The 13,129-nt window shown below is 40.3% G+C and overlaps 1 protein-coding gene across 1 annotated transcript in view; it reads right to left on the bottom strand.

Moving 5' to 3' along the window:
• Window positions 1–13,129, bottom strand: part of LOC112468405 (MAP/microtubule affinity-regulating kinase 3-like) — a 205,761-nt gene that overhangs the window by 34,671 nt on the left and 157,961 nt on the right. The window contains exon 4 of the mRNA XM_025037558.1: window positions 2,504–2,632. Within this exon, the coding sequence (XP_024893326.1) occupies window positions 2,504–2,632 (129 nt within the window). The remainder of the gene's footprint in view (window positions 1–2,503; window positions 2,633–13,129) is intronic.

The following is a 13,129-nucleotide window of genomic DNA, read 5'->3' as shown; positions in this document are numbered from 1 at the left end:
GCATAATCTATATTTTATTAGAATAAATTATTCACAAGTGTAAAAACGGTTGTGGCGGCGCTTGACTTTCAGCGACGTCAAAATACTCTATCAATAATTAATGCAAGGAAAAGTGGCCATTTGCATATTTAATGAGTCCTGGCGGTATCGTCGATCGCGTGATGTCGTCGTTTGGAAACGGGCTGCTGTCGTCGCGAAATCATGTCACTGACAGGCGACCTTAAGAGAAGTGACTTGCCTGGAAAACGACTATACTTTACGACCTGCATGCAGGCGCAGATGCTCCGAAGAATCTAGCAGAATTGGCAGTTGAAATCGCGCTTAGATGCCGGCACCCTAGGCGAGCCTCCACCGTCGTAAAGATTACGATGTGGAAATGAGATATAAGGCGACGTCATATATAGCCAATTTGGCGACGGCAAGAAAGACGAGGTGGGGTGTCGTCTCGATATTATCATATTTGCCGTCAGGTGCGAGCATTCTCATCGCCGATAGCTCTTTCCCCTCGATGAGACAGCTTAAATAAAACAAGACTCACTCCTCTATCCGCGCGTTTCATAAACGCGCGCAGAAAGTAATACCATCTGCAGACTATAAAATCATTTCCGCCGAGAGAGAAGAATCGAACGGTGCAATCGCGAAACTCGTTTGTCCATTTATGAAAGCTCGCGGGAACGATCGTTCTTCTAACGGATATATTTGAGCGCTCCGCTCCCTGAAGTATTCGAATACGTTTCCTACATGTTATCGCATCGCGAAACGTAACTGAACTCTGTTTATTCTGAGGACAATTCTACACAAATATGGACAAGGGCACTCCGTATAATTGGGATAAATTGGCTTGCTATTACAACTCCGTATCCGTAGAGTGATTTGTTCAGACTAATTTGTTTGGATTAGTTTGGAACAATTTGCGACAATTTTGTAGATAAGATTTGGGAAATTTTAGACGTAGATTTTAGAAATGAATTCATCATAACGACTCGTAAATTACAATTTTCTAGTCGAGTCATTATTAAAAGGAAAATGCGACGTGCACCATCTCCCACATGTAGAGTTGTAGAGAATGATTCTAGCGACGTATCCAGCTTGAAAAATTTTACACGTTCTCTCTCTCCGGTTGGACATTGGCAAGCCACCCCAGTCGCCCGTTCATCTCGCGCGGGAATATTTCGCAGAGCTCCGAAATTCTCGAATCTCACACGTGGCGGGGGAGACGGGGAAGGGCTATCGGCGGCGGCATGTGCGTTCCCGTCATATTTTCCTACGTACTTTATCTTTCCCGGCGCGTACACACCCTCGTCCTCGTAACTCGATCGTGACGAGCGAGCGCGCGGACTAACAAAATTTTCAGAGTAAACGAGGTGCGCGATGCTGCGCCGCCGGGAGAGAGCCTCTGATATCGACGTCCCACACATGAATTCAATTACGTCGTACAAGCATACGAGAGTCCTCTCCCCGGGGTTTTTTTTTCCTCTCGCCTCGTGTTCCCGCCCGTATATACCTTCGTGCGCGCGCGTACGTATGCGTGCGTACGTATATGCGCGTGCACGTGCGCCCGCGAGTCCGCGTGTTGGGTCAACGTTCGCGTCCGTAGCAGCCGGGTCACGTACGATGCAACGCATTAATGGTACCGGTCCGAGCTTCCTCTGTATCGGCGCAGAAAGGATCGCAACTCAAAATAATAATTTCCGAGTTTATACTCGCGGATTGAAACCAATTTAATTTTGGCGAAAAAAAAATCGATTCCCCAAGTTTGTAGATGTAAAAATACGCATTCATTTCATGATGAACAAATATAGATTTTTATGTGTCTGTGATATAAAATTTCGAATCTACTAGTAGTCTATCAAAATCTATCTATAGTCGATTTCAGTCTATCTAGAAATCTTCATCAAAAATCGATAGACTTGAAAATTGAGAGTATAGGAAATAATAATTTTTTTCGCTTGAACCCCCTAAGTTTCTTACAAAGGCAAAAGTGGTTAAAGGGTGCAAAGCTTTCCTACTTTGATACGCATCCAAGTTGCTTCATAAATTCAACTAAATGGTGTGTTTAATTAAATCTAGAGAGATGGATCATTTCTGTCTCCCTCTCTCTCTCTCTTTCTCTTTTGGATGACGTTAAATTTCGGTCTCTGACATCGCCGAAATTGCAAGACGTTCGCGATTTGTCACGGCATTCTGACGAACATCATGTACCGGGTGAGAGTGGCGTGACCGAGAGTAGAATAGCGTACAATCTACGAAGGATACGAGTGCCTGTTCCTAGGAGAGGGATGACGCGAGACGGAATGGCATAGTTTCCTTTTGACGGATAATGAATAGATCGTTATACAAGAGCACAATGGACACGGCTAAATCTTGTTGATCGACCGTGGCGAATTGTCTTTATTATTAAGAACTCGATTAAACTTTCGACGCGGTCAATTAGGGTAAAGAGATTTGATCAATCGTCGAAATTCTCTAAACTGATTGCAGCCCTAAAGCGTTTCTCACTCACCCGGATAGTTTCGTAGAGCCTCACGATACTCGGATGTTGCAGCATTGACAGGACCTTCGCTTCCCTCGTCAGGTTCTTCATTACGTAATCCTTCTTGCCTTGCTCGACGTCTATTATCTTAATCGCCACCTGAAACAAGAAACGAAGGGTGTCACGTAATTAATCGAGTGCGTAGTCGAACTGAGCTATTGTTGTGTAGGGAAATATATCAAAAATACTTTTAGCACTTTGAGCCTTTTATGCGAGTTTTTTTATTGTTATCAAGATTTGTTTATTTAAAAAAAACTTTGAAAGATAGATTATGTTGCTTCGTTTATTATTGATGATACTTTTACATCGCGTCCACCTGCACTGATGACGGCCAATGACGCATATGTTAAAGCTAATTCTCCAGTAAATTAAGACGTTGCTGGAAGGTGAACAAATAATCGGCATGTGGAGGGTTGAGTGAAAAAAAATTTCACGTCAATACAGCGCACCTCCGGTTGAATAAACGCTTTATTCGTGCGCGCACGCACGCGGCTCCTCTCGCCAGAGATATTTCATCCCGAGCGAAAAAAACGCGCGAGTTTATCCTCGGGGCTTTTAGGGATCAATCGCCCCGCATTCTCTCCTCGAATTGCTAGCACGTCAAACACCTTCCATATGCCTGCTTGAGGAGCAACGAGCTCGCTTTTCTACGGTGCGGAGGGTGAAGGTGGTGAACGAGAGCGAAAGCGAAAGAGGGAGAGTTACGAGATGGAAAAGAAGAGATGCCTTGGGATTCGAATACGTTAAGACGGCCGCGCGAGCGAATGGGGCGCGCCTTCACGGTCCCCTGTCCCTTTGATGTACTGTAAAGGCCCGGAGGCGATAATTCGCACGAACCTAAGCGATTGAAACGGTGGACTCTCTGTCGTATCCCTCGGCATTGAGGGTGCACAACGCAGGAAACTGTAACGCTGAATTATATCAACCGGAGGGTACGCGAGAACTTGCACCATCACCGCAAAGGTCTCTTGTTACGTCTCTTGTTCAAAATTGGAAGCGTGGGTGGTGGGACCAATGAGGAAAAAGGTGTATCGATTTTAGAATTTTCGAGGGGGACAGATTACAGTCGGGTAAAGAATATAGAGTTTAATCGTGAATTCGCTTCTGAACTATCAATAAAAAGTATAGGAATTTTCGCGACGCATCCGTTGTACTTAACATTGCCGGCATTTTCGGTCTTTACTTAACAGTTCGACTCGAGAAGGAAGTTGGAGAAACTTTCCGCGACGCGACGGTTCGTTTCGAGGGTCCCAAAATCTTTGCGTCCTCGAGTTCCCAAGTTGCCCGGCAGCAGCGGGTCGCATATCATTAGCGGCGGTGGCGCCGGCATCCTTTGATCTTCCTGCTCTTTCTGTATTGAGTGAGAAAGTGACACGAGCAGACGAGAAGTAAGGAGAGAACGGAAGAGAGAAGTAGAGGAAGAGAAGCGCCCCTGTTCCGGGGCCGTTCGCAATGTGCGAAACGTAAGAAAGAGAAAGAGAAAGAGAGAATGACAAAGGAAACACAAGGAGAGAAGAGGGGGGAGGGAAGTCTCTTGCGTTGGACTCAAGGTATGTCTGACAGCCTCCCCAAATGATTTGTGGCGCTCTTCGCCAGATACAAGATACTAATTCTTTGGGTGCTGTCAGTCGACCAGCTACCGCGCTCGCCACTGTCGACTCGCTCTCCTTCACTCCCCCTCTCTATCTCTCTCTCTTCTTTCCGGCGAGTTTCTCTGTTGGCTTATCTCTGTTTGCATTATGTTACAACTCAGTCAACTGACACGCCGTTCCTCGTCCCATCGCCCCACATTATGATCGTCGCTTCTTCCTCTTTAAACGCTGTAGTTATGGTAGATCAATCTTGCGAGTCCAAGATAATGCGCGATAATGCGTCAGAATCGCGTATGCAAGAACATTTCTAGGTGGCTCAGTATAGAAGAGCAGTCACAATTACGAGTTTTACATGTACATTTCTGCGAAGGGTCTCTCCCCTTTCATTTATTTGATTTTCCTTCTTAGCTTATCTCTGTTTGCATTCTGTTACAGCTTAGTCAACTGATATTCCATCCCTTTCTGTTTGGGCGTTGCAGAATATTGAATTGATCTTGGGAGTCACGATGGCACGCCGAAATACTACATACGTAAGTCACTTCTCTATAAAGTTTTCATGTACAAATGTTTGGATCTCTCCCTACATCTCTGCGAGCCTTTTCTCCGCTTATCTCTTATCTTTGTATTATGTTACAACTTTGTTAGTCAACTGACGCATCGCTTTTCATCTCATCGCTCTACGTTACCCGTCATCGTTGCTTGCTGTAAACTTTCTAAACCGTCGCCGTATGACGGATCGATCTGCGAAATTGAAAGCAAACTGATATCGATAGTTTGTACACTTTTAAAGCTCTTAGAAAATAAAGTACACATTTTGTACACAGATTACCAATGTTTCCATCCTAATTAGGAATTTTACCGGCAATAGCCGATCACTTATACATTAGCATTATAATTTTTTGTTTTAACATAAATAACATATAAAAAGATTAACGCGGAATAGTTACTATTGTTTCCCCTGTTTTTACCTTCGCAAATCTCCGCGCTGCCAGCGTATAGCGCCTTTCACATAAATTCTTTTGCGCGAACAGTTTAGATTTGTCACTGAATTGCGAGAACGCCACGCGGATAATTCCCAAGGATATTCGTCGTGGTTTATATCGGTTAATGCGACGCAGAATCTTGTTTGAAGCCGAGATAAAATGGGGTCGCGAGTGGCGCGGCGGCGCGACCGCGAAGAGACACGAGACGCGAATAAAGTAGTTCTATTTGCGCGGGCGAGAGAAATGGGAAAAAGCAGAGTCGCGGAGCTGTAATAATGTTTGCGAAAGCCACATTAAGGTATCCATTTTAGAGATCGCTTACTAACGAATGTTCCTGCGTGGGTCGAGATATACGAGCGAACCGCCGCGCAGCTATACCCAGGGCTCGACCTGTCAAGGTCTTCCGCGGAAGGTACAGGCGCGTATATCGCACCACCACCACCATCACGCGTTCGTACGAACACACATTCACGCATCTTCGATATATCCTGTATCCCGGATCCGCGGATACAAAGCCAGGATGCGAGATTGTCGCTATATAGTTATACCGCACGTGATGCTCAGTTTCGCGATTACTACTATAAGCTTTATACGTCTTTAATTTCGAATAAATCAGAAGTTTTAAAAGGCAACATTCATTTACGAGGGCAAGTCAAGAAATAAAGGAACTTTGTAATTTTGCGATAAAAAAAATAATTAGATATCAATCAATTTATATCATACAGATAAATTCATTATAGATATATGAGACGTAGTGCAGAGATTCGAATAATATTCCAAGAGAATATCCTGAACGTCATAAAAATATACACGTTTTGGGTCAAGAGACACGTTTTGTCAAGAGTCTTACGCCAAATCATGTGCAGCAAGCGCAAGTAGTAAAAATAGATACGTCCCGTAATAACTGCATGTACGATGCTTACTTTCAAGCGTTTTCTGAAACTCAATTAAAGTTAAAAATTGAAAAAACAAAGAAACGGCAACAGTTTCCGAGCTATAAAAAGTCAAAGTAAATTAATGATATCACGTAGACTTTGCGTATAATTAAGCTCGTAACTATGTTTATAGATATATATGTTTATAGATATATCGGTTTATTGTCACAGCATACCATATAGATTGATTTTTGTCACTCAACTGATTTTGTCTTTCAGTATATTGTGTAAAAATATTATTACAATGATTACTAGTAACAAATTATATTTAGTCATTTTTTAAATGAAATTTTAAATGGTCCTATTATTCCATTTAAAGAAAAATATTAAATCTAATATTTATTTTAAGTTAATAAAGTTTGTTTGATCGGAAAAGTATTTATGCAAAATATACCGTTTTAGCCTCATTTTTTCTCGCTGGAGAGAAGTAAAATTGTATGATTTAAATCGAGAGAAAAATAAAAATGGAATTGCCACATTTTCTGCGCTTTAATCTCATTTTCTTAATTTATTAATATCGCGCAATTTCATTTCTCTTCTTTCTCGGGACGTGAAAATTTAAAAGAAATAATATTATAATTTACATTCAACATTTTTTCGACCAAAACGATGCTGAATTTTATTTTCCAAATAAACGTTACATTTAATAATATTATTTAATTGATTAAAAATAACAATTTAATTTTCATCAAAAGAAGAATTAAATAATCTGCCTAACATAGTTAAAATGTCGATACATATGCATGCAGCAATTAAATCGCGGTATATTCTCGTTGTGTCACTAGCTATATCTTTGTTATTCAAAATGCTCTCGATCGAAATTATGATATTAGATATGTGAAGTTAATTAGTTATCTTCGGCAATGCTAATAACTAAATATAAAATAAAGCGAAATGATAATATAGCTGATATTATATCTTACTCGTGCGTCCAAAGTAATTCAAGGTACATTGAATCCGTACACATAAGCAAAGATAATATTCGGCGTACATTTATTCGGAGATGTTGACCGTTTTGTAGCGCGATGCGTGTGGCATGCGGTGCCTCCTCGGTGCTCATTGTTTACATTCGTACGTTGCGTAGTGCTGATGTACATGCTGTATAGTGTGTATGCGCGCGCCGCGCGGTGGCGCGGTCGCTCCATTTCCATTCGTGCGGTGAGGCTCGAGTTGGCAGGCAGCAGCGCGTGCTGCTCCGTATGTCGTCTTATTATCATCCCTCCAAATACAATTATTTCCTATATTAACTACGATCAGCGGATTGTAAGCTTGCACGATGTATTATTCTTCCATTTGATCACTCAAAATCGCTGTATTATAGAAGCAGACGACGGGTTTATCCAAATAGGTATATGTAGGTTAAGTTCATCTGACTGAAGGAATTAGGAAATCGGAGCAAAGAACGAGCGAGTTATGTCCCGGTTTTCTATTTATCGAAAGATAATTATTATTATTAATGGCGCTCCTTTTTCGCAAATCGATATATATTTTTACTTTGTGCGCTTTGAATTTTTCACTGAATGTAACTCTCTCTCTTGCTCGTTTGTCTCGAATTAAGAGCGCAGAATATGATATACGCGTTGTCGGATAACGTGATTTCAGTAACCGAAGATTGTGATATCAATAGTTTGGTAATAATCAATTTCAAATGCGAGCAATAAGGTATTCGGCATACATTTTCTAACGTCGAAAGCTCGGTGTAACAGACTACAGAATGCTATATACAGGGTCAACTTGTTTACATTCGTGTAACGAAACACCATTCACGATAGTTTAGAATACAACTCACAGCCGCTGTCGATCCGGCTGCTTTATTAAATCCGCATGCGAGAGTTGTTAGGCCACCATTAGAATGTAATCTGTAATCGTCGAGGCATTGCTCGCCGAATTTATAAAAGATTCAGCGATCGTTGCAAATATGCTACGCGACAATCGATAATCCGGTTAATATAATATAAAATAAAAGGATACAAATTTTAAAAGCAGTAATGATAATAATTATATTTTTATGAATACTTTTCCGATCAAAATTACAGCAAATCTTATTCTTCAAATAAATATCAAAGTGCCTTTCTTTTTCATTATGCATTCAATATATGTTCTCTTCGAGATATACACAAAATTAATAATTATCTTAGATAATACTAACAAGTTCACAAAATAAATCGCGAAATTACAAAATAACGGACTTGATAATTTATCGAAAATGATTTGGGATATACGGAATATACATACGCACACACACAAAATACCCACCGTACATTTATTTTGATTCGTTAAATATTTCATAGCATGTGTGTTGACGCACGCGGTACTCGGCGCTCAGCGTTCGTTGTTTACGTCGTGACGTCGTGCGCGCGCGGTCGCTCCAGTCTTTCGGCATTCCGTCGGTGAAACTCGAGCCGGTAGGCAGCAGCGCGTGCCGCTCCGTGTTTCGTTTTATCATCCCTTTAAATACGATCATTTTTCTGCGTTAACTACAATTAATGCTTATCAGCTTGTACCCGATGTACCAACTCACCCGATTACTGACTTATTTCGAGGCATATCATAGAAGCAGACGATAAATTTATCTAAGCAGGTATATCGCTCGAATTTATTAATTTCGATTGAAATAGGGAATCGGAGCAAAGAGCGAGTTTTGTCACTGTTTCGTATCTACGGGCGATAATCATATCATTAACGATATTCGTTCCTTGCGGTCGGATATCTTCGTTTTATTTAAAATTTTTCATTAAATGCAACTTTTTCGTCTGTCTCTAAATGAGAGCGCAGAATAATGCACACGTTACCGGATAAAGTGATCTCAGTAACCGAAAGCCATGATATATCAATAGTTTCGTAGTAATCAGTTTCAAATGCGCAACAAGGTATTCGGCATACATTTTTTGATGCGTTAAAATCGCGGCGATAACGCTCGGCATATCTACATCGGGCTATAATGTGAAGAAAGTCATCGTTTACATTCGCGTAACGAGGATTCAAGTCGCTAGGCAAACGCGCGAGCCGCTCTGTATATTATTGAATTATTTTTAAAAGACGATTTATATTCCCTACCAATATTTTGCGTCAATTATTTATCAATAATGCGCGTGTAATACTGGAACTGAATGATTACTTTCGTATAGTTCATTGTTTTTGCATTTTTTTATTAATTACAGCTTTATTAACTCCGTTTATCACGAGCATGATAAAGTTGCCGACGTTACTTTCGAATTCTTCGGCTTCAGTAATAGGATGTCGCGGATACAGAACGGATCAAATTCGAATCGGGTGGTATCTCGCCGCGTTTAATTAGTAACTAGAGTCGTGATTATCGATAATTATTAAACTCATTAATATTTGTAATATAAACTCGACGCTTGTTCATCTTTGATGGCTCATTAAAATTTTTAAATATTGCATTCTGTGAATATTTGCCTCTAATTTTAGCACTCGCTCACTTGTCATAATGCAATTATATATTAGAATACGAGATTGCATTTGTTCTATATTGTGAGCATATATTATTTGTTATTTGCAGCCTGAAAAGTGGGAGCAACAACGGCATGGTAGGTATCGGGTGAAATCAATCGCATAATTTTTTTCTCGATTCGTCGCGTTGGTTATATTAATTCGTGAGAATAGTTAATTCGAGTACTTATTCTTGCGGAATGAAATAAAATGTGTATCGCGTACGATTAATGTCGGGAGTGCCGTATAAAGTCTCGTGCGATCATAACGTTCTGTCAATTAATTCGTAGTAACGTTCGTAGTAAAATTTGTATACGCGAGTGAATGTGTATGAGTGCAACGAGGGAATCTGAGAGGAGGAGGAGGCCTAGGAGGCATCGGGCGACAGCGGAGCTACTACGAGGTAAATATAATTTTACTTACTTATTGTATTAATTATATATTATTCGTTACTTGTAGTATGATTCAGTTATTCTTTCGTTCTCAATCGCTTTTAATTGTTGGTTTGAATGATTTTTAAATGAGAAATAAAAAGAGATATTTATCCACATGAAATTGTGAAAAAGGTTTATTACAAGAATACGATCATTTTCAAAATTAGATAATTTTTTGTTTTATTAAGTATCTATTTAAAGACTAATAAAAAATTTAAAGAGCGCGATGTAATTTTTTAAAAATATGAATTATTTCGATCGCTGTTATAATTTGGATATTTTTGTGTGTTACAGTTCAATACCCAGTTTGCAACATATAAATTTACTTCGACGTGGCGTGTCGGTGAGTCAAATTATATTTTATTTTAATCTAAGATAATGGATGTATGAAAAGTGTATTAGAAATATAAAATTATATTACAGATAAATATAACACATTACAAATCTTAGAATGTGTATGTGTAATAATGCGTGTATAGGCTAGAATATCTATCATATCTATTCTTTAAATCTAATTTTATAAGAAACTTACATCAACTGACAATTATTTAATACTTAACAGCAATTTAGTACTGATGCTATGTTAGTGTAAAATGCACATAAAGAAATATAGAATGACATTTATGTAATAGAAATGAGACGATTGATTCTCTCAAGAATGATCGATTTTTAAGCGAAGTTTGCATAAATACAGTTGGTACATTGTAAAATTTATATTTTTATATTGATTAAGGGTAGGCACGAAAATCTGTCTCGCGATCGGGATTGGCGGGATCGAAACGTGACTGCCGGGTGTCGTCCGGCCGTTATCATAAACGAGCTGCCAATCGACTGTATAGTTCGCCGCGCGGGCTCGGTATATATCGGGATGGGAGTAGCAGCCGGTCTGCTCTTATAACTCTCGCGCAATTGGAGGGCCGTAATTCGAAGCGAATAATTGACCGAATGGCGCGGCCGGTGGCGGCGTTTCAGAGGTTTACGGCCAGTGGCACGACCTCAATTTCGCTCCGGCAATCTCTGCCATCCTGCCTGCCTGTGCCTGCCTGCCGCCGAAAAGCCATGACCGCGCAAGAGAGCTCTCCTGGCACTCTCCGCGTCATCCTGGCCCAAATCCAAACCATCGATCGCCGACCGCGAACGGTCAGACGATCAACGAACGTGCGGTACATCGTTAATACGAGGTCCGATGGATGGATGGATGGACGAATCGTGGGTCGCAGAGAGAAAATTAGCCGCGTTAACGCGAATATCTCCGCCTTGATCTCGTTTTCCCGTATAGTCTTTAGGGTGATGCGAATAACTTTGACGACTATAACGAGAGTAGCGAGGGATCGTTGGGATATAAAGCTGGATGAACGATCGTATATGAGATGTGACTTACAGAAAATCAGGAAATAGTTATGTGCACCTCTTTATATTGATATATGTGTTCAGGAATAGCTCCCGCATTACGAGAATTCGAATAACTTTAGATTTATATAAGATTTTTCTATTCACAAAATTCACAAAACCTGAATTTATACGAAAGAACAAAATAATATAATTTTTTGTTAGACAATTTTATCTTATATATATATATATATATATATATATATATATAATTTTTATGTAAAATATCAATTATATCCAATAACATCCGAAAGCAGACATTTTTAAAATAACCAAAGTACATATAATTAGCTCTTTTATTATCTTGTTGTAAGATGCAAATTTTTTGGAGTCTAATTTAAGCGAGATGCGCGTAGCTTCAATTTCAAGCCAGCGTACACTGTTTAATCCGCGTGTCGGTATTCGGGTGTTAATCTAATCGGGATAAATCGAACCCGTCCATTTCCATTCGGACGTACGCGTACGTTTAATATCCGGTTATTCGTCTGTCGGGGTTCGGACTCGCGAGCCCCGAAGCCGGGGTTTCGAAATTAAAAACCCGTTCGTATGGTGCGACGGCTTCGAAAAGCTTCATCCGGGCGTGATGTACCTACCTACGCCGAGAATCTACCACGCGTTCTCATCGACTCGGGGGAGGCGGAGGAAGCTGAATCGCTATTAGCTGCACCCGGATAGCAATCCCCGTTATGCTTCGCCGGTTCCACCTGCCTTAGTGCAGGGGCAAAAAAATATGGAGAGTACGAAAAAAAAATTGGGGTTGCGTTACTGTTCCTTGCCTCTTCTCGTTCCCCCTCCGTGGATGCTTATGCAACGGGTGGCATTGTGTCCTCATCCCGACAAAACATCGGACAGATAATCACTCTGGATTGAAATCACGGACGATTGTGTTTTCAAAACGCTATTGAATGGGACACTTTTTCACGTCGTAGGACATATCGTTCGTTCACGCCGCAGTGTTCGCGTATATAAACAGGGTTCGCTCTAGGTCTTCCTCTAGAAAGCTTATTGTCGGTTTTCGTGTTTGATCATAAACTAAAGCGTGATGCCGTTTACGCTGTGATCACAAATATTTTATAAAAGTTAATAGTCGCTGATTCTTAGAATTCTAGAATTGAATAATAATAATTAAAATATTGTTTTTGCTTTATTATTTTACTTGTCATTTATGTGAAAAATGAATTAATTAGGAAAACAATTTGTGTATGATACCAGAGAAGCTGGTTTTTATTAGGGTATATTATAATTTTGCAGAAATATATAATTTACTTATTTAAATAAATATAAATTATATGTATAATATCTTAAGTTTAGTTTTTCGTATAAAATTTCGGATCTTGATCCTCGATGCGTCAGTTTTACAATTAGTTTCTTTTAAAGAATGAACGTTTCTCTCTCTCTCTAAATAATGAACGTTGTTTTTAATCGAAGATTTAAAGTCGAGTACCACGGGATAGATTTAATTACGCTGCGGATTGTAAATTTAAGAATTCACACGGTACGCGGCTGGTTTGTCGCAGAAGCGCGGTCGTGGCGAAGGAAAAAGAAACCGAGATAGAGAAAGAAGTAAGAGAGAGAAAATCGCAGACGACGGAGGAAAAGAAGAAGGTGAATAAAGAACCAAAGTGGTTCCGACCGGTAAGAGGGCATCGGCACGACGGTTAAATTCATTAGGCCGACATTGCAATGGCGCGGACGACGATTCTGCGCGGAATATCAATGAATTCGTGGGCACGGCGGACCCGTGCGACACACGCGGTATTTAGGGTCCAGGCGGTCGGCGGACATAAATCGAGAGATACCCGATAAAACG

Source organism: Temnothorax curvispinosus, unplaced genomic scaffold (genome assembly GCF_003070985.1).
Source record: "Temnothorax curvispinosus isolate PA1 unplaced genomic scaffold, ASM307098v1 QBEX01018442.1, whole genome shotgun sequence".
Classification (NCBI taxonomy): Eukaryota; Metazoa; Arthropoda; class Insecta; order Hymenoptera; family Formicidae; genus Temnothorax; species Temnothorax curvispinosus.
This window is presented reverse-complemented; position numbering and strand designations above follow the sequence as displayed.